This window comes from Cervus elaphus, chromosome 33 (genome assembly GCF_910594005.1).
Source record: "Cervus elaphus chromosome 33, mCerEla1.1, whole genome shotgun sequence".
Taxonomy (NCBI): domain Eukaryota; kingdom Metazoa; phylum Chordata; class Mammalia; order Artiodactyla; family Cervidae; genus Cervus; species Cervus elaphus.
Genome location: NC_057847.1, coordinates 70,456,770 through 70,478,194, shown reverse-complemented (window position 1 = coordinate 70,478,194; position 21,425 = coordinate 70,456,770). Strand labels below are relative to the sequence as shown.

Genomic DNA, 21,425 nt, shown 5'->3' with positions numbered 1-21,425 from the left:
AATAAATGCCAGGAAGCACTGCCAATACACCCGTATTAAAATACATTTACCATCTTCTTCCACTGCCAAGAAAAAAATATAATATACTTATCAAAATATCAAAACAATTTTATTTTTGTCAGAAATACCTTTTCTTGTTTTCTAGGTGATAGGAAAATAATTCAAGAACTTAAAGTAATAATCATTCAGTTCCTGTAATACTAAACTAATACTAGTTTCCTTCATTTTTCTTAATAAATTCAACCATGCATGTTAAATTTTATTAAATTAATCCTCAGTAATAAAATTCTAAGATTAACCACAAAGAAGAAAAAGACTCTTAACCAAGATGATAATTATATATTTAATACATCTTGCTTTAAACAGCAATTTCCAAAGTAAACACATCATAGACCTTATAACTTATTAAAGATTTATAGTGCTTACAAAGTTGATTCTAAAAATATACCTTATTTGTTCTAAATGAATAACATTATCTGGAAGATAGAATAATAAATTATAGTAGCATGTTTACCACCACTACAGTTAAGATTGTGTGCATATATTCAATATGCAATCTTAGGATTTTCATACTTTCAGCCTTAAAACATAAGAGCAGATTAAAGTTTGGCATATAAGATCTCAGTCTGATAGCGATGGTTTTAAAATCAAAAATGAAAAAACATCTAGTCGACATTACAAGAGCAGGAGCACATGCGCACACACATACACACACACACTCACACACACACACACACAGACACACACACACACTCTCCCTCGTTCAATCCAACACATAGCCAACACAAACAGACACATACAAACAAAAACACACACACTTCCAGAGTAAGCAGAAGATTTTGCCCTTGTGTATCAGATAAATGCCATCTATTTAAAAAAAAATAAAAATTGGGGAAAAAAGTTAACTAAGAGTATGTTTAAATCATACTTCAAAGGCTCCAGCTGTTGGAAAGATATGCATGAAACTAATATCAGGATCTTTAACGTGCACAGTATGCCATCCCAATTCAGTCTTAAATAATACATTCCTGAAGTATTCACTAATGAGTACATGAATACATAGGACATTATGTGCCCATCCACTCCCCAGATGGCAATCCGCTGACAATAAATCATATGATGCAGCCCAGTTCAAATGGTTTACTTTATAGAATCCAATAGATTATAGAACCCAAGAGAATTAGAAATTTCATTTGGACCTGTTTGGGATTTCTTATACATTCCATGTACAAAAGTAGTGGAATACTACATTGTAATTGACAGTTAATATCACTTAACACTGTGGCACTGCAGAAGGTCATTTTGTATTTCTAAAGCATATTTATTCCAGTTAAATTTTTCAATGGTCCCTACTTTTAATTTCTAGATTTAGACTCAAAACAGTTTAATGCTGATAAATTCTCCCACTTGTCACTTTTTACCTCCAGTAAAATCGGTAAAAACAAAAAATTACTTTGAACTCTCTCCACTAATTCAGGTTTGCAAATATTCCAAGGAAGTTCTTTTTCATTATCTATTTAAACACCCAAAGCTCTTTGAGATGACATTAAAATAGAAACTAACCACACATTAGGCACCCATAACTCACACTGCTGTAATTAGAAAATAAAAAGGCACAACAGTAAGTGAAAGAGAATATACCAGCTTTCCATTTGCCTTTTTTTTTTTTTGGCTTTCCTCATATTTTATTTCATCAACTTTATAAATTGTTCAAAGCACTCTTATAGTCTGCATGACGGTAACAATTATTTTGGCACATCAACACTGTGGTACGATATATGGTATACCTAAAAAATTAATTTAAAAATGTCATCTATTAATCAACATGTTTTTAATGTAGCGTACATATATTTTACAGTTATTTAAGTCAAATACATAAAGGCTTGTACTTGATTTACAGATGAAGCAATCACAGATTGCAGTAACATATGTATGTGTGTATATATATGTGTATGTGTGTGTGTGTGTGTGTGTGTGTGTGTGTGTATGTGTATATATACACACCAATCAAGGGAAAAACTGCATCCTGGCAATTTTATAGTCCGAAGTTTTGTTGGTCTATCTATCATTTGCATGCCTTTTTCATCTTGCTTTTCTGTACAAAAGATATATTTCTGCCTTCTTCATTCTTGATGAGATTTTTCTGCAATAACTTTACATTCATACTGTAAAAATTAAAAGGTTAAAAGGTTAACAGAGTAAGTTGATTTTGAATAGCAATTACCATATAAACTAAAAAGGTCTAAATGTAATAGTTCATTAGCATATGCCCACTGTATTCCTCGAAGAATCTGAGAGTTGCACAACTATTAGGATTAAATAACCATTATGATAGGAAAAAAGAAAATTCACATTCTAGCTGCTGCTGCTACTGCTAAGTCACTTCAGTCATGTCTGACTCTGTGCGACCCCATAGACGGCAGCCCACCAGGCTCCCCTGTCCCTGGGATTCTCCAGGCAAGAACACTGGAGTGGGTTGCCATTTCCTTCTCCAATGCATGAAAGTGACAAGTGAAAGTGAAGTCACTCAGTCGTGTCCGACTCTTAGCGACCCCATGGACTGCAGCCTACCAGGCTCCTCCGTCCATCGGATTTCCCAGGCAAGAGTACTGGAGTGGGATGCCATTGCCTTCTCACATTCTAGAGGCATAGCCAAAAGCAGGAAAAAATGAGATTTCTGCATTACAAGCAAATGACAACAGTATATAATTTAGATCAATCCTACAATATAAAAGGAGGCAAAATTAAAAAAAAAAAAAAAGGAGGCGAAATATACTTCTTTGTGCGCTCACTAAGGTATACAAGCAAAGGAAACATCACACACTTAAGGACAGGACTAATATCGTAAATTCAGATATTTTTTCAAATAACTTTAAATTTGAAAAGAAAAAAATCTACTATATTAGCAAAAGCTTCAAATCAAAACAATATTTTAGAAATAGAGCTATAAAAATGTATACTCATAATTCAAAATAAAGTAAACCAATGGATTTAGGATAACTTGGAGATTAGGTTACCAAATCTAGCACTGTAAACCACTCAATTCTCTCAGCGGGCTAAAACGGTAAAAGTGACGGCACTTACTCACGGAAGTGCTGTGGCATCTGGACGCTACCCCTTACTTGACATCTAGGCTGGGCTTACCAACAACGTCCTCTTCCTTCTTAACTAAAGTGATCAAATATCTTGATTTGCTGAAATAGTCCTAATTTATATCTACTATAGCAACATTACTATAAATAGTGCCTCTTCTCACTTTTAAAACTGTCCCTTTTTCATGGAGTAGAAATGTATAGAGGAGTAAAATAATAAAAATTGGAGGATAAATCATATCACCTATCAGTAACATATTTTAGATTTTCTATCCAGAGGTTCTTTCTATTTTTTAATATACTTGCGATTAAATCCTTCCAAGTGATTTATTCCACTGCCCTTTGGAGAAAATTTATCTTACATCTCAAAAACAAAAAGGTGACTAAATAAGCATGAGCTTACCATTGCCAGTTGTCGACCAATGTTTCCCATTGTTATGCCTCCAGCAAAAAATATACATGGTAACCAAGAACGAACATAGAGAAAATCTGGAGATGTATATCTAGAATAACAGAAACATTTTTAACAACTCACAAAGGAAGTAAGCACAATGACACTATTAAGATAATTACAATGGAAGTAAGTTACTCTGAAAATTAAAGTGGCTAATGCAATTTTAAAATCTCAATTCCGAATTCACTTATCATTATTTTAGCAAACAAGTACCAAAAAGAATACTTACTGATAAACACCATTATAGACTAGCAGTTGAGTGACCAGAGTTGCCAAGAAAGCAATTCCTACTCCAAGGCCAAAACCACTTCTAGATCTATCAAAAGTCCACCACAATCCAATGGATAGTGCAGCCAGTGTGAGAGACAACTGTATGTTGTTATCAAAATCCACTTTCTGAGGTCAGTGTTAAAGAGTCATCTTAAAATTGTAAAGTAAATATTGTAAAGTAAAATAAACAAACAAATTTTAAAAAACAAAGTATTCATTAAATTTGTTACAAAAAAAATTTGTAACTAAATAATATCATCTGTTCATTTTTCTAAAATAAGAGATGTTAATGATGAGACTGGAGTGCATTCAATTTTTTAACACAATGTACAAGACTAGACAGGATTAAAACTATGATGGCATGATACTTCACTAATAGATCTTACTGATGTGACATGCAATCTCTCCAAAAAATGGCACAGTATATACATTTCCAATTATCAGATCAGACCCATTATTTAAGAAATGCTTTCTTCGCAAAATATGTAACTGGAAGCTTCAAAATACAAGTATTGCTAAAGGCACACACTTTTGCTAAAATGGAAACCACTATTACTTCTCAAACAGGTTTAGAATTGTTTGAGAATCATACAGGAACTTGAAAATAGAAGAGTTGACAGCTATTTAACAGGGTACCACAGTCTCTATATGATTTACTGACAGACACATTTTATAATAATGCAGTTCAGAAACAAGAGTACCAAGGACACACTATCCCTTTCTATTATGTCAACTGTTCTAGTTTTAATTTGTTGAGGAGAAAGCCTTGAAGTGAACATTATCTTCCAACCTGCCAAGCTATTTTGGTTCCTGAGACTTTCTGGTATAGGACAGTTTGCTCAAATGATATTTTATTTCCATCACCTACTTAAGCATCTATTCACAAATATACAGCCCTTTTCTGCTCCAAAATCTCTGGGCAAAATGAAGCTTTATAAATTCAATTTTCTAATTTCTTTGCTAGAGGATTACACTAAAGGAATTAATTTCAACTATCATTAAAAGGGCATTATCTATGTCCCAAAGGCCACATCTTGGCTCTATATTCACTTCCCCAGAGGAGACTACATATCTTGCCAAACTAACTGGCCATGCTGCAACTACAGAGAAGAGAGAACAAGCTCCAAAAATGCATATAAAACTATTTTCCACTTCCTTTAACACTGTGCTGTATACCACCATCCCCTCTCTCCCACTCAACCAGTGGGTACCCTGAACACCCAGCCTGCTTATGTCTCAGCAGTCACAGACCACTCAAAATCAGTCCTTGTTTAGGCTTGATTTATAAAGAAACCTATAGTCCATGGGTATGCTTTCTGAAAAAGCTTTTATTCTTTAGAGGCTTTTAAACCTCCAACTCCAAAAAAATGCTTGAGTTCTCGGATTTCTCTATGTAATAAACACTCTTGTAATGAATGGAGTTCGACATTAACTGGGTTCTATCTTTGCTAACTAAATTAACTTTGTTATAAGAGTCAAAGCAAAATAAGGAGACTTCCAGGGAACAGGTAAAAACATCAATCTTAAAAATATTATAATGTAAAAAAAAAAAATATATTATAATGTGACTTTCTATAGTCTAAGCAACCTAATACTAAGTCTGTGTTATAAAATTTGTAAGCATTTTGGATTTTGCTTAAAGGATGAACAGAACAGGTGAGACGGCTATATTTAAGGATTTCATTTAGCGAGAAAGAAAAGAACCACCAAAGCAAAGAATTTAAAATAGACATATAAATCTTTCAAATTCCAGAAAAGGTTATTTAAATTTCTCAACTTAAGAAGAACTGAACTGTCTAGGCTAGAAAGGTCTAATCCAGCAGACAGAGATGAATTTACACACTTGTAGGGCTCCTGGGTCAGAAAAGGAAAGTTCCTAGACTCACCAGGATCTCCAGGGTCTGGCCTCGGCTCTGGCACAGCCTTGCAGTATGAATTACTTAGCCAAGTACCGAATCTCTAGAGCTTTCATTTCTCTTAATAAAGAAAACATGGAACTAGAAGATTTCTAAGTTTTCCTCTAGATATAATATTCTATGCGTCTGCCTTCTAAAGCCCTAACCACTAGATTTGTTTGTTATAAAATCCTAATTAAAGATTTCACAAAACTAAACATATTGAGAAACTCTTTTAAGACAACAAGAAAGGGAAAAATCAAAAATAAGAGCCACTGAGGCATTTTCCAGTAGCTTCACAGATCTCCAAGAACCAACACAACTGGGAACAGAAAGATAAGATGTGTTTTCAGAATCTAGGACTCAGCTTCTTTCCTTGGTTCCTCTTCTCCAGCTTCTCCCAAACAATCACCTTGATACTTTCTGTTAAAAGACACTGGAATCTCCTTGCCCCATGACACATCCTCTCTTCAGCTAACTAAGCCCAGAACAGAGTTCCAAGAGGAAACCTCACAGTCTGAGTCATAGGTCTTCTCTTTACTTCACCTTCTAAGCCGTATCTTCTAGAAAAGGGAAGACTGAACTAGCATTTCCCAGATCCTCTTCTACAGAGGGAAGCCAGGGACAGGGGTTCAGGTAGGAGGCAGAGAGGATGACAGGATAAAAACCTTATGAGGGCAAAAGCTTTTGTTCTTGGGGGGACATCTTTTGCTGGGGAGGGGGTAGAAGGCAGAGGAGAGATGGGAAATAGAGGTTACTTTATCCTTCAAGCCAGAACATTATGAAAACACTCATGAATCAGTAAATTAAAATGTCAGAATCCTTAAAATGATCAAACTTTAAGAATATGTAACTTAGGAAAAAGAAGTTCTTTTTGAACACAGTCTATAAATTGGTTACTTCTACTTCTGCCCCTTTTAAGAACATTTATGTGGTTTGTGGGTGTTGATTAACACCAACAAATGATAGTCTTTAAAAAAAAGAAAGTATATATACATATATATATTTCAAATTAAAAAAACAAAAAAACAAAAAAACAACTAGTACCTGAAGTCACATGTCCTTACTGGCAAATCTTAAATAAAGAAAGAAAAGAAATCCCTTTGAAAATGTACCTGTTTCAATGTTAGAGTTAGCAAAACTAGATGGAGGTAATTAAGTAACCTAATTGAAAGAAAAATAGGTAAATTTTTTTTCATATATAAAGTTTCTGAGTATATGGAAAAATATGGATTGAAGTGAAAGGCTGGACCCCACACTGTACTTGCACAGGTGCTTCAACAACGCGGCACGTGTTCTTTCTATGCCTAAGTGGGTATATCCCAACTCGACAACAGGGAGGGTGCAGGGTCTGCTGGGCCTTCGGCCTCTCGGAAGCTGCCCGGTCACGGCGCGTCTCGTCGCGGCAGAAAGGATACAGCGCTGGCGTGATTTATGCCAACAAAGACGGCCACGCACCGCATCACACTGGACCACTCTCTTTTAAACTTATGTGGTTCTCCCAGATGCCTGTCAATGCAGGGGTATAATAACCCGATCACAGCTGGGGGAGAAAAGCAAAACATGAAGTCATCTCCAACAGTTAAGCCAAGGGTCACAACAACCATCATAAGCATTTGAAAGATTCTCTAGAAAAGCTTTTCAACTTACTTAACATTAATCATTGATACTATAAACTTACCTCCCAAAAGAAAAAAAAAAAAGTGAGGATAACATGACTGAAGACAGCACTGTAAATGATTACAACAGCAGTCTCAGTTACAACAGACAAAACAGCATTTCATTGTACGATTGAGAATTCAACAGACTGGACTAGAGATGAGTCACACCACTGTTCTACTACTAATACCTCTGAGACTTGGGAACCATCAAACCAGTTAGCAAGTACGTAATGTTCTCTTTAAGCTATATAACCATGCAACATGCCATGAAATGACACAAATCTAAAGAGAAGCCTGAAGCGTAAACACGTACAAGCTCATCACACACGTACTACTAGCTGGCTATGGCCACACTGCCATAGGGAGGACCCTGTCCCCCCATCCAGTGTCTTGCCCTGACACTCCCTTCCAACCTGGCCCTCTCATGAGACTCTAGGTCAGCTTGTCAAAGCAGGGCAACTCACCACAGAAATCTATCCTAAGACTCATCCTGCAGAGGGAAAATGGAGAAAACATGGTATACGGAATCACAAGTTTTCAGTAAAAACTGAAATTCACTGTTAAAAAGATCAGAAGAAATCATTTTAGAATATTTCTTCATTTTGGAAAGAACATATTGAAAGCTAACAGTGCAATTAATTATGAGTAATTCAATTTTTAACTTAAATCCTTGTCAAACCTCAACATTTTACTCCTTTAGTGGGAGAGGATTTAAAATGCTAAGTTACTCATTTAAAAAAAAAAAGAGTATTTCATGAACCAAAACATTTTTCAACAAGTTATGAAGAAAATGTACTTCTACAGGCTAAATTTAATAGGAAATATCTGGGCAGCTTTAGTCTGATAATCTTCCTAAAAACAGAATGTTTATGCTGCCATTTGGTAATAAAAACACAACTGTCACAATGGTTGAAAAGTATGCTTAAGATGTCCAGTATTACCTACAATGAATCATGAAATTATGGTACCCAAACTTAAGTGACCAAAGGGTTAGAAGCCCTTGCCTGGGCTGGTATTGGCTAGCTCTAGCCCACAAACAATGCATTCTATCTTCAAGGAAAAATAGAAATCGATTAATACAAAAAAAAATCACAGGCTAGCAGACAAATGGAACAGCATAGAAAACAGGCCACATGGCCACCATGCCATCTGGATTTGAGATGCTGCAATGATATATACATTTTCTAATCCACAAAACTGAACGGGCTCTCCCGATTAGGCTTTTGCTGAGGATAAATGGTTCACAGACCATCAAGACATGAGCAACACATTTCAGCAATGCAGAGCTCCAACAGCTACTAGTAAATTTTAAAGCTTCAAATTATATTCCTTTTTAAAAGGTTCTGCTCTAATATCCTGTGAGACTGACTGACAGCGTTTCCAAATTTCTACAAAGTTAAAGTGGCAACAAGCATGCCTAACAGCTGAAATACATCTGAATGAATACTAGCTCTTTTTTTGTTCTCAAGGGGTCATGAAACTAGCCGCTCAACGTGTTGTTCCCTGCTCTTGCTCCCTCTTCCCCTCCTTTGCCTGTTGCTGAGGATATCAACTAAGATCAGGCATTCCAAGTCAATTTTCCTCAGCAGCTGATGCCATAGGTAGAGAATTATCACATAGAGAGTACTGACATGTGTGGGCAAAGACATAAATAAGTAAAATTGACTATATTTTAATGCATGTGATGTCAGACTCACAAGTGAGAGACAACTGAGGAGAGAAAGTGAAAACACAAAAAGAAATTTAAACTGCCACGCTGCCAACCTTGGGATTTGCCAATAAAAATCAAATCCATCGAGTCTGCATGGTTCTCGGATGCTCACTGAGAGGGAGAATTCGAGGGAGCTTGTCACTTCCCATTAAATGTCTTTCTTCTTTCCTTTAAATAAAGGCCTGGCAGAGCCTGAGAGCAGCGTCTCCAGCACAGGAAGGCTGCGCTGCCGAGAGCTCGGCAGAAACGTGTCCGGGCTTCCTGTCCTCTTCCTCCACTTTCTTATTTTAACAAGAGAGACTAAAAATCATGCCTGTGTAAAACCATATGCAAACACAGATCTGCTTAATCAGATGGTTCTCTGCGGCAAAAATCACACTTCTTGGGATATACTTCAGTTATTTCCCAGTAACTAATTGTAGGCTACCAAGACCAAAAACAAGGGAAGTTCGTAAAACATCAAGTCATTATTTTTCATGGTGATGCGTTTAATGCAGCACTCCACTCAAAGAAAAAGTGGAGTCAAACATTCTTCAAGGAAAGGGAGCTGAACAAGCACCACCACGGAATGAGACACTCTCACGGAAAACGACGACAGTGTGTTCATCTAACAAGCAGCAGCAGAACCCACAACATGTCTGGTTCTTCATATTTGCTGGGGATTTGAACAGGGTAAATGAGTACGACGTGACTCAGTCCCCAGGTGACCACAGAAACAATCTGATCAAGTAACGTGTTGGCGCAGCACGGACAGGGCCCAAAGGTCCGGTCTCTCCTGCCATATGCCAGGGGAGGAGGGGGTAAGCCTGCTAGGACAGCAACACAGAAGAGGAGACCCTTAAGGCAGAGTGTTCGGCGGCTGGGTGGTCTGGACAGGGCTTTCTAATCAAAGGGAAGCATCTGAGGAAAAGCACAGACAACAGAAAATTCCTAGCATCATCTAGAAACTGGTAACTTTAGGCAGAAAGAGTTTTAGAGTAGAGGAATTCTCTGAGAAGGATACAAGCTGGCAGGGGTCATGTACCAAGTCACTTCAGTCGTGTCTGACTCTTTGCGACTCATGGACTGTAGCCCGCCAGGCTTCTCTGTCCATGGGATTCTCCAGGTAAGAATACTGGAGTGGGCTGCCATGCCCCCTTCCAGGGGATCTTCCCAATCCGGGAATGGAACCCATGTCTCTTACGTCTCCTGCACTGGCAGGCAGGTTCTTTACCACTAGCTCCACCAGGAAAGCGCACAGGCCATGCAAAGAGACTTTTCCCACAGTCACTGGGAAAATAACACCATCACACTTGTGCCAGATAGAGGGACAAATGTTCTTCCAGCAGTGAGGGTCTAACACAGGACAGGAAAGGAGGGGCTTGGGGGAGGGGGGCGGTGAGGGAGACAAAATCCAAGGCAGAAAAAAAAATGACTGAAAATTCCAAGCAGAGCGGTTGAGGGCCTAGACCAAGATGAGGCAAGGGAGAGATGGAAAACTTGGAATCCAGATGCGGGCCAGGAGAGAGAAAGGGAGGGGCCTGTAAGGCTCTCCAGTAACTGCGTGCGTCAACAGAAACGATGTTTGTTTTGCATTTTTAAATCAGATATTCACTTCATAGGCATGGACACAGTCAAGTTACTAATAATTTGTCAGTCAAGTTCTCCAGTTATTTTAGCCACATAATCTTTTTCCCTATTTTTTTCTTCAGAAATACTCCTTTGTAGCTCTCAACCACATTCAAGTGGTTCTTAACTCCGATTCTAACACTCTGTGCAAGTTAAAAAAGTTAACCAACCTGAAATTCTGCCCATTATTAAACTGAAAACAGAGAACCAGGAAAAGGAGAATGGAATCCAAAGGAATTTACCAGGGTTCTCTACTAGCTGCCCCTCCCGAAGCACCACTAGTGAATTTCCCAGAACAGGGTTTACATGTACAAAGTGGTGATTTCGGAGAGGCTCCAGAAGGTAGCTGCTCGGTCTACAAATAGTTATTGGACAGAAAAATCAAAGGATAATCATCAGTTTTTCTGATCTGAGATGATAAGAGCCAAGAGAACTTTGAAAATGCACACCAACATATATACACAAAAATATATGCATACCATATATACACATAAACTGTACACAGTTTCTCATAGCATTTACCGTTTTTAAACACTTTCCCTAAAATTGGAGCTGGGGTGTGGGGGAGGCAGCAATTATGTAAGAATCTATTTTCCATCTTTGGCAGCTTCCACAAACCTGATATACTCGTCCCCACCTACTAAACACCATGACCTACCCATCACCATCAAGAGTGGATTTAACTGGAATCTCTCCCTTCATTTGCCTGGGCACCTCATGGAATGTACCGCTTTCAGAAGAAACACTTAAGCAAGAAGTGTAAGTGTAAATACTCCACATGAAATGATATGCGGTTAAGCTGGTAACTGTGACAAGCCAGGGGTTGGGAAAAGGCAGGAAAGTGGGACAGAGTGACTGACACATAGCATTACTGGTAGAAATCTTCCTTCCTAAATGTGAGTCTGTGGCAAAAGCGACCACATCACAGGGAGAGACGGGACCCCTGCTCCCCCCACGAGGGAGGCACGGCGAAGCCTCGGTCCAGCTCTCCTGCCCTTTCCCAGAGGCGCGGCACCGGCCAGTGGACTGACACCGCGGAACCTTCAGGCCAGGCGCGGCGGCAGCCCAGAGGGGCGAGGGTAAGTGGCTCCCGCTGCGCCCTTCCCCAGCAGGCGATGCAGCGTGTCCCGGGGCCGCACCACTCCCTGCCCTGGATCCCTGGGCTCCCTGACACCCTCTCCTGTTTCCTCACCCCTCAAAACAGGCACCGTGCAACCCGCTCATTCCAAGGCTGCCCTACAGGCCCCAGTGGTGAAGGACAGCCCAAACACTGACAGACGCTCGGTAAAGCACGGCTTTTCCTCCTGGGCGGCTCCTTCTGTCTGTTCTCAAAAGACATGCTCCTCTAAGGCCTGAGCAGCTTCTACTATGGAGGGACAGCAGCTCCGCCACAGCAGAGAAGAAAGGAGGAAAAAGCTGCTGGGAAACTTTTTTCTTCTGAATGTAAATGAAAGGGAAAATACATGAGGACTGGTAGATACTGAATACAATAGAGAATAATAAAATATAATTCATGCTTTCTTCTCTTTGTCTATTTGAACTATCACCTGTTCTCTCAGAGAATAATAATAGCCCAGGGGAAATGAAGAATCATCACCTTTACAAGTTCTCTTTTAAGGTAAATACTATAATAGTGAGACGTCAGTATATAAACCATGCTGAAACCTTACCACAAAAATGCCTTTCTATCCATGCAATGGGATTATGTAAGTGTCCAATAAGTTTCACATGATCATTTTAAAAAGGTCTCACACCTAACTCCTCACCCTTGGCCCTCTAGCTCTAGGACACAAATCAAGGAAGATCTACGTTATATTGCAACGTAGTGATAAGTGTGAAATACCAAACAGACATTCATAAAAGAAAGAATTCTCTTCTACCACATGACTATGGCTTTCTTTTGCATCTATTACTTTAGTACATAAAATAGTAGTAATCTATTGGTCTCACTAGAAAAAGCCAAAGAGCTACCCATTATAGAAGTGCAGCATCAATACAACATTCTGATATGCTCCACTTTATCCGGTATGCATTTCCCACAAAGAGAGATCTAAACTAACAGAATAATGATTTTAATCAATCTGCCTTACTTCTCTTTAAGAATTTATTATTCTGAAAGTATATCTAAAAACAAGATATGAAGGAAAAAAACACATACAAAAATCTAAAAAATAAATGAGGCTTTAAATTTGTATAAAATTATAATCAACCCTTGAACAACATTGAGGCTTAAGGGCACCAACCCTTTGTTTAACTGAAAATGCGCCTGTAACTTTACAGTTTGCCCTTTGTATACACAGTTTTGCACCTGCAGATTCAACCAATCTCCGACTGTGTGATACATATTTATTTAAAAAAAAAAAACAAACCCACACATAACCCTTCACACTTGTGCTGTTCAAGGATCAACTGTCTTTCATTTTTCAAGTTTTCATCTACTTTAAAAACTAGACAATAACACACATCAAAACCTTAAAACCAGTGTCATCAAAATAATTTCAAATGAATTTAAATGAGATGGGTTGAAGAAAGAACAAAATTAAGAGGTTAATTAAAGAGGTCTTTCATCCCTAAGAGAATCAAGACTGCTTTTGGGACTGAATTTTTAAAGGTCATACGGGTCAGTCACATAGAAATCAGACACAAAAGAATACAAACTCTATGATTCCATTCATACTAAATTCTGGAACAGGTGAAAATAATCCAGATTCAGCCTGAGGCTGGTGGTAGGATGCAAAAGGGCACAAGAGAATTGAGAGGGTACTAGAAATGTTCTATGGAGAAGGAAATGGCAACCCACTCCAGTATTCTTGCCTAGAGAATCCCAGGGACAGCGGAGCCTGGTGGGCTGCTATCTATGGGATCGCACAGAGTCGGACACGACTAAAGTGACTTAGCAGCAGCAGCAGGAATGTTCTATAGCTGAACTGTGGGGGTGGTAACATGAATGTGTGATTCGTCTAAACTCATTAAACTGATCACTTAAAACAAGTCAACATGCTGTATTTAAAGTACAACCCAGGAGCGCTGACTTTTCAAGTATTCCCCAGACAACAGCCACAGTCATTTACCCCAATGTCTTTCTGGGCTACAGAGGCAGCCCTCACATACCTGACGCTGTGCCACAGCACGGCGGAACCCACCACGCTGAAGAGAAGATGCTTGTGATTACATCGGGTGGAAAGAGCGTCACATTTCTCTGAATCTGAAGTAAATTTAACACTAATGCAAGAAATACTCCAATAAAAAACAGCACTACTCCTCGAATCATCAAGTTCACACTCCGGCTAGTGACAGACGAGATATATGGACCACGCTTTTTGGGCCCAGGTGACTCTGTCTCTCCTTCTGCCATGGTTTCATAAGTTCAGTAAGTCGGCCAAAAAAACAAAAAAAGAGGAAGAAGAAATGGTTTCCCAGCTGAAAAAGCTAATTGTATGGACCAAAGCTGACTGGCGTTTCAACAGTACTGCATCTCCGTCCTAAAACAGGACCTACCAGAAATCCTGCAAGAGAGAAGAAAAAAGGAATCAATGTATGCCTAATAAATGACTATACAGTTTTCCTGATTTCTATACTAGTTCATTTTAAAGAACAAATAATGAAATGACAAGTTTAGATGCTTATTTAAATGAGTTATTTATGGAATAAGAAGACGTAAAAAGCATTTTTATATGAATAATGTAATAAAAAAAAAGTTCTAAATTTATATTTACTAGGCCAGAACTAGTGACCTTGCTTGCTCCACATCAGTGAGGAAAGCGGCTCAGGCTATGAGATACACTTTTACTATTGGAGAAAGCACAAGATCAAACTCCAGGCTTCTGTTTCTTCTACCCAAATCTCCAAGCCCATGTAACTGAAGGGCTTGGAGATTCACGTAGAAATTTTTATACTTTATAAAGAACTTTACAGAAAATAGGCATATTCTGACTGTTAGTGTTTTAGTGTTCTCAGTAAAATGTGACTTGCTCATGAGGACGATCTCCATAGGGGAATAAAATGACTTTTAATGTTTAATGCTTAAATATGTGAATTTCTGCACAAAAGTGCCCTATAAAAAAACAGACCACCACCCGTTCACTCACATATACATCAAACACAGAAATCAGACCTGACCCACTGTCCCCAGGGCCAGAGTTGTGTCTCACCCCTGCCGTGACCCAGTTCACCTTTGTTGCAATCATGAGAGCTATTGTGAGAAAGCTGGAGTAGGACGCATACGAAAGGAAGCTAAGAAAACAAAGAATAACCTTTTGGCTAGATTCTAAGGAGTTCGAGGCACAGGGCGCCTGATTTCTAAAACCTAGAAAGAACTTTGCCAAGTACAATCACTCTAGGTATTCACTCACCATCACTCCCCGCCCTCGCCAAACCAAAGTGATCTTTCCTTTGTACCCAGAAGTGAGTTTTAAGAGCAGGCATGCATGCTCAATCATGTCCGACTTTTTGCAACCCCATGGACTGTAGCCCACCAGGATCCTCTGTCCATGGGATTTCCCAGGCAAGAAATACTGGAATGGGTTGCCATTTCCTACTCCAGGGGATCTTCCTGACCCAAGGATTAAACCCATGTCTCCGGAGTCTCCTTGTCTGTTTAAAGCAAATAACACTTGACACTATCCATGGCACTGGTGGTAAAGAACCCACCTGCCAGTGCAGGAGACATAAGAGACGTAGGTTCGATCCCTGTGTGGGGAAGATCCCCTGGGGTGAGGGCATGGCAACCCACTCCAGTACTCTTGCCTGGAGAATGCCCATGGACAGAGGAGCTTGGCAGGCTGCAGTATTAGGGTCGCAAGGAGTTGTACACACCTGAAGCGATTTGGCACACATGAGCTATCCTCATTTAAGTCTCACAACCCTCACAGGTGAGTGCAGTCATGTCCATTTACAAGCGAGGCAAAAAGCAAAGAAAGGCTGTCACTCAAGCTTCCACCCTTAGTAAGAGGGCAAAATGGAATTCAAATCCACGCAGTCTGTCTGGCTCCAAAACCCTCACTCACACCATCATGTCCAGCCTCCCAAACTCTTACAAAGTCCCCTAGGTGTTTTGTTTTGTTTTTTTCTATAAATACCAATTTTTTTTTAATGGGAAAGTACTACACAGACAATTTTCATAACTTACTATTATCCCATCCAACAGTGTATCTTGGGCATTGCCACCTCAGTACATAAATGATATTTTCTCTCATCTTAATTTAAAACAAATATGGCACTTCTAATAGCAACATTATGTTGACATGTATATTTGTTTTATGAAATACAAACTTTGTATGTACGTCTCACTCACTATCAAGTTTCATTGTGCCTACGAACCCAGAAAGGTACCTACGGAGCCCATACTGGGAGCTCCACAAATTCACATTTGTTTAATCAAATTGGGTTAGCTCTTTCTGAATCAAACTATACTGGGTTAAGCAAGTCTTTTGGAAGGTGAACCTAACCAAATATTTAATCATTTAAAATATCTTTCCTCTAAGCGTCCAAGTTTCAAACTACCTTACAAATGAATTTTGGAATAAAGCCCATGTGTACACTGTAGGGAGTATGGGGGAGTTTATTTTAGAAATAAACAGTATAAAAAAATGAGAACATCTGTAAGTACTAGTAACTTTCACAGCCTATCACTTCCATGCAATAAACACTGACAATAGACTTTTTTTTTTAACTGCTTCTACCACACTCAAAGCTCTATGCCCAACACCCAGGGGGCTGGAATTCTATCCTCAACCTCACAGACCTACTTAAGTCTACAGCATCACTGACCTCTATAGCTTAGTCACCTAGAGAAAACAGTACACATTACAGTTGATTCACGGGAAAGTGTCATGTGTTCTAGTGTTCAGTAGCTACAGAATTCATCATCATCATCACCATCATGACAAAGCACCCATTCATGGAGGGACTACATTATGCCAGGCACAAAGTAACTCTAACCTTCAAAATAATGCTACAGGTAGGTATTATCTTCCACATTTTACATGTGAAGATATAAAGTCAGAGACTTAGCAACTTTCCTATGGTCACATGACTGGCAATATTAGAACTGGAATTGTACCCTACATCTGACTGATGCCAAAACCCCTCCTCTATCTTATAAACCTTGAGTCCCATTCCAGCCCAACTCCTCAGACTTCTTTTTTGGCACATCTCTTACAGAAGGGGATTTGGTTACTGAAAAGATGGACAGACACTGGAAAACAATCTCAACTGTAAACATTCTAATGACATTCAGTTCAGTTCAGTTCAGTCGCTCAGTCATGTCCGACTCTTTGTTGACCCCATGAACCGCAGCATGCCAGGCCTCCCTGTCCATTCCCAACTCCCGGAGTCCACCCAAACCCATGTCCATTGTGTCAGTGATGCCATGCAACCATCTCATCCTCTGTCATCCCCTTCTTCTACTGCCTTCAATCTTTCCCAGCACCAGGGTCTTTTCAAATGAGTCAGCTCTCCGCATTAATGATAAAATGACATTATTAATGTCAATTAATATCCAAGTAGAAAGATCATAAGAATAAATGTACAAACACCTTGTGATTTTCTTTAAGAGTATCAGATCAAGGAGTAAAAAGATATCATGAGACAAGTGCTCCGGCCTGGTGCACTGGGAAGACCCAGAGGAATCGGGTGGAGAGGGAGGTGGGAGGGGGGATCGGGATTGGGAATACATGTAAATCCATGGCTGATTCATATCAATGTATGACAAAACCCACTGGAAAAAAAAATAATAATAATAAAAAATAATAATAATAAATTAAAAAAAAAAAAAGAAAAAAACCATATGGCCAACTTCATACAATATTCAACCAACAGTCAACTCTTCATTTCCCAAACTTCAGTAGATACTATACCCCCTGCCTTCTGCTGTTAAAGCAGCTACTAGTGCACTAAGAGTAAATACACATTTTCAGTAACCCAACTGCTCTAGTAAATCACTTGTTTCTGTCTGAATTTTTCCAAAGAGGGAATTTTATGTCAAATAATATTTTTAAAAGAACAAAATAGCTTCAGTTTTTAAAACCTGTTTCTGGTGTAGTACACCCCATCTCACATCACTCACCAATTTTTGTCAAAGAGCAGGACAGGACAGGGCAGGACAATTTCTGGTTGCTTGGAACTGCCCTCAGCATTACAAAACATTGAGCAACCCTGGCTCGTGCCCACCAAATGCCAGCGCATGCCCCCTCCCCACTTGGAGAAAACTAAAAAAATGTCCTTACGTATCTCCAACCACCCAAACACCCACAGGGAAGCAAGGCGCTCCCACCGGGAGCCACTGACTGCCAGACTCCGTCCTCATTCTATTTCAAGGCTGCTAGAGACTTTCTACACTGTTTATGTTATTCTGCCACCGCTGTTTATTCAATCTTTCCTGAAAGTGCTTGTTTATAGTTTCCTACTTCACCACAAAAGTAGTTTTTTTTTAAATAACACAACACTGGTCTGATGTTTATTTGAAAAGTTTTTTTCAGCTACTTTTTTAAGACCAAAAAGCTAATTTTGTGACTACATAACAATACAATAGCATATAATTTCTGGAGACAAAAATAAAAGTTAAAATGCTTTAGAATCACACTATCCTAGAATTTAAGAAATGGAAGGGAATTGGGAGTTCATCTATTTCAGAGGGTATGTAAGTCTGATGCAAAACAAAAGCAAAGAAGTTGTGCATATAAGCATTCTTCTGAGAAGAGAGTTTGGACATTTTTACATCAAGTCCTCAAAAAAAATCCATGATCCAAAAGAAGTTAAGGATCAGTGATCTAACAGTTTCCTGGCAAAGCAAATGAGAACCAAAGTGGTTAAGTGAAGTGACAAGATCAAGAAAGTATATACTGGATCTTCCTATGACAAACAAGTATAGTGACCTCCTAGAAATGGCCAGACTGACTCACTCATCAAAGGGATAAAACATTCAACACCCTCTACTACACAACAATTACGTTCCTAAAAAAGCATGTTTATAATAGTCACTCTTTAGGGGAGTAGGTTATTTTAAAGTGAAAGCTCTTGAAATAAATTTTATTATTTTTTTAATACATTTTAAAGTTCGGTTTTCTGATTATTAATTGATAATATCTTCCTACAGTGTATCTATATCTTTAAATGTTACTATTACATCAGTGATAAATTTGATTCTGAAAAAATTTTTAAACACCTATATTTGAAAAATTTAGGTTACCCAAGAAATACTTTTCTGTTCAAGACGTCTCCGGTATAAAAATACCACTTAAAAGATAATACCTCAATAGATCCTCAACAATAATCCTAGTAAGTAGGCAGGTGTTTTTAAATCCTTAACCTTTTCTATTTTACAAAATAGCATAGGTTAAGTAACCTTCTGCGAGTATAAAACTGTTGCCAGGTAGTACCTGGACTGGCCCCAAGCACGCTGGCCGCTGGCTCCCTGTCCAGAGTGCTTCTTCAGCACAATTGCCTTTTCTAAAAACACCATACAAAAACAATTTAGTGCCACACAAGAAATAATTTTTAAAGCCATTTTTTAAGCAAAAAAAAAACAAAACTTTTTTTCCCCAAAAACTGACAAAGAAACTTCCACAGAACATGAAAAATTCTACTTTAAGCACCTGACCTACAATTTCTATAGAGTACGTTACTGAACAAAAAGAAAAATAGTTCAAATAGTTTGGATAGATCAATAACAAATCATCAAAACTGGGAAACATTACTCCCAGTCTATGGCTGCCAATCAATGGGTTATTATTACCATCAGATAAATAAAATGGTGTTGTAACTGATTCTCCGCTTTGTGGATGAAAATCAAAGTTTACATTTGCCACTGAAAAAACATCCGGGCAATAGGCATTTGAAAACAAACACACAAAATCTTCTGAAGAACCGATTAAGAATCAATTGTATTTTAACAAATGCAACACCCCCAAAACCAAACAAGATCATTAGCCTTCAGAGGAAGAGCAGTCACAGAAGTGTGTTTATTACCCTGTCTCTTCAGGTACTTAGGTCAGAAAGGTTACTAAATAATAAAACTAAATTACTACCTTCCACTTTCTTATCCTATGCTCTAGTAATTACAAAGGCATTCTCAGAATAGAATAAATGTCACAATTAGGAAAAACACAAATCAATGAAACTCTCCTTTAAAAAAAAGCATACAGATGTGATTCATAGGCTACGGACACTAAGAACTTCTAGGAAGAAAAACATGTTGGCCTTGAAGACCCTGCAGCTCATCTTTCCTATCAACATTAAAATCCAAACACAGAAACTATTAAGCAATATTTGCATCCCATTCCTGCTTTTAAATAACAAATCTCAGTCCATAAAAAGGTTACTCCATCGTTTCAGAATAATTTTCTGATAACGATGAAAATAAGCTCTGTCCTTAAAGTACTGAATTGCTTTCCACCATTGGTAGAAGCAACAGTTGTCAGTTTAAAAAGAATTAACCTCTTTTCCCAAATAAACATACATGATTCATAGTTTGGTCACTTTATATCAGATATGTACTGAGAACTGTAACAAAACTCTACTCAACCTATTGTCCAGAGAAAGAGGGAACAGGAAGAGTACATGGCTATTAAAGGGGGGAAGGAGGGGGATATTAATGGGGTCCCTCCATTCATTTTCACTCAACTGTTCCCTATCAAGGCCAAATCCCACAATAAGAAGATACAAGCTGGCCACTGCCAGGCTGCCTTCATTCCTCCCGAACCCAAGGCTGGAGCCTGACTTCCCTGCAACCCTCAGTTCCACTGCAATACTGATCCCTGCCAGTCTCAGTGGCCCAGCTGTCAGGACTATTCATTCCTTCTTGAAGCATTTCCTCAATAACCCTACAGAATAGTCAGCTCTCCTTGGTATATTTTCCTAGACTATCTAGCTAACGCCATACTTCACTAACTTTTTGCCAATGCTAACTGAACACGGGTCGTTATCACTTAAGTTTTAGCACCCTTTCCCCCTCGACCCCATTATACCCACACTGCTTTCCTTTTCTAGATTGCCAATTTTCAGTGACCAAGCCTAAAATCTCGGAAACTATCACCAACTGACTTCTAGGTCCTGGCAAGAGTTCTCTTTGGCTTTACCTCATACCTACTCCAGAGGTCTCCAATTAAAATCCAAAATGCCAAAGTCCCACTCCTCAACCCAATATCTACAAACCTTTTGGCGGATTATAAGCGTACTATCAATACAATACCAACCTTTCCAGATCCTTTCCTCTCCTAAACCTGAGTCTGGTCTCCTTGGCTACGAGCCTACCAAGTCCTGACAGCTCTAAGCTTGACAGCTCGCCGAATCTACTCCTTCAAATCTCCGGGGTCGCCCTTCCCGCCGTCCGCCAGCCTTCTTTCCGCCCGGGCACTCTTCCACTGTCCAGGGAGTCTCGGCCTCTCCTAGGCCCTCTCCCTGACCCAGCCGTCCCCTTCCGGATCTCGCCGACCCCCCTCCAGGTAAGCGGAGCCCCTCGCCCTTCAGGCCCCATCTGTGGTCCTGGCTCCTCACACTTGCCAGGAGGGTTCCCAGGTTGCAAAAATGCAAGCGATTCCTCTCCCCGACGGCACCCCTTTCCTCAGGCTCTTTTCCTCAGCATCAAGTCACTGGCGCTTCCCCAGGGGACCCCAACTCACCCCCGCCTCCGCCATCTTCTGGGACCGGCCCCCGCCCCCCTCCGCCGCTTCCTTCTCCCCTCCCACAACTCCGCCCGCGCTCCACTGCGCCTGTGCGGTCGACGCTCAGACGCTC

The 21,425-nt window shown here is 39.3% G+C and overlaps 1 protein-coding gene across 2 annotated transcripts; it reads right to left on the bottom strand.

Moving 5' to 3' along the window:
- Nucleotides 1–324: 324 nt before the first annotated feature.
- Nucleotides 325–21,423, bottom strand: INSIG2 (insulin induced gene 2). 2 transcript variants are annotated; one of them, XM_043894510.1, is made up of 6 exons: nt 21,311–21,423; nt 13,803–14,197; nt 7,130–7,254; nt 3,776–3,942; nt 3,496–3,595; nt 325–2,165 (listed from the first exon to the last, which is right to left on the bottom strand). In XM_043894510.1, the coding sequence occupies exons 2-6, from the start codon at nt 14,044–14,046 to the stop codon at nt 2,124–2,126; spliced, it is 678 nt and encodes a 225-aa protein (XP_043750445.1). In that variant the 5' UTR covers nt 14,047–14,197; nt 21,311–21,423; the 3' UTR covers nt 325–2,123. The 2 variants fall into 2 exon arrangements, with proteins under 2 accessions (XP_043750445.1, XP_043750444.1); XM_043894509.1 differs by lacking the exon at nt 21,311–21,423 and adding an exon at nt 20,885–21,151.
- Nucleotides 21,424–21,425: the final 2 nt, after the last annotated feature.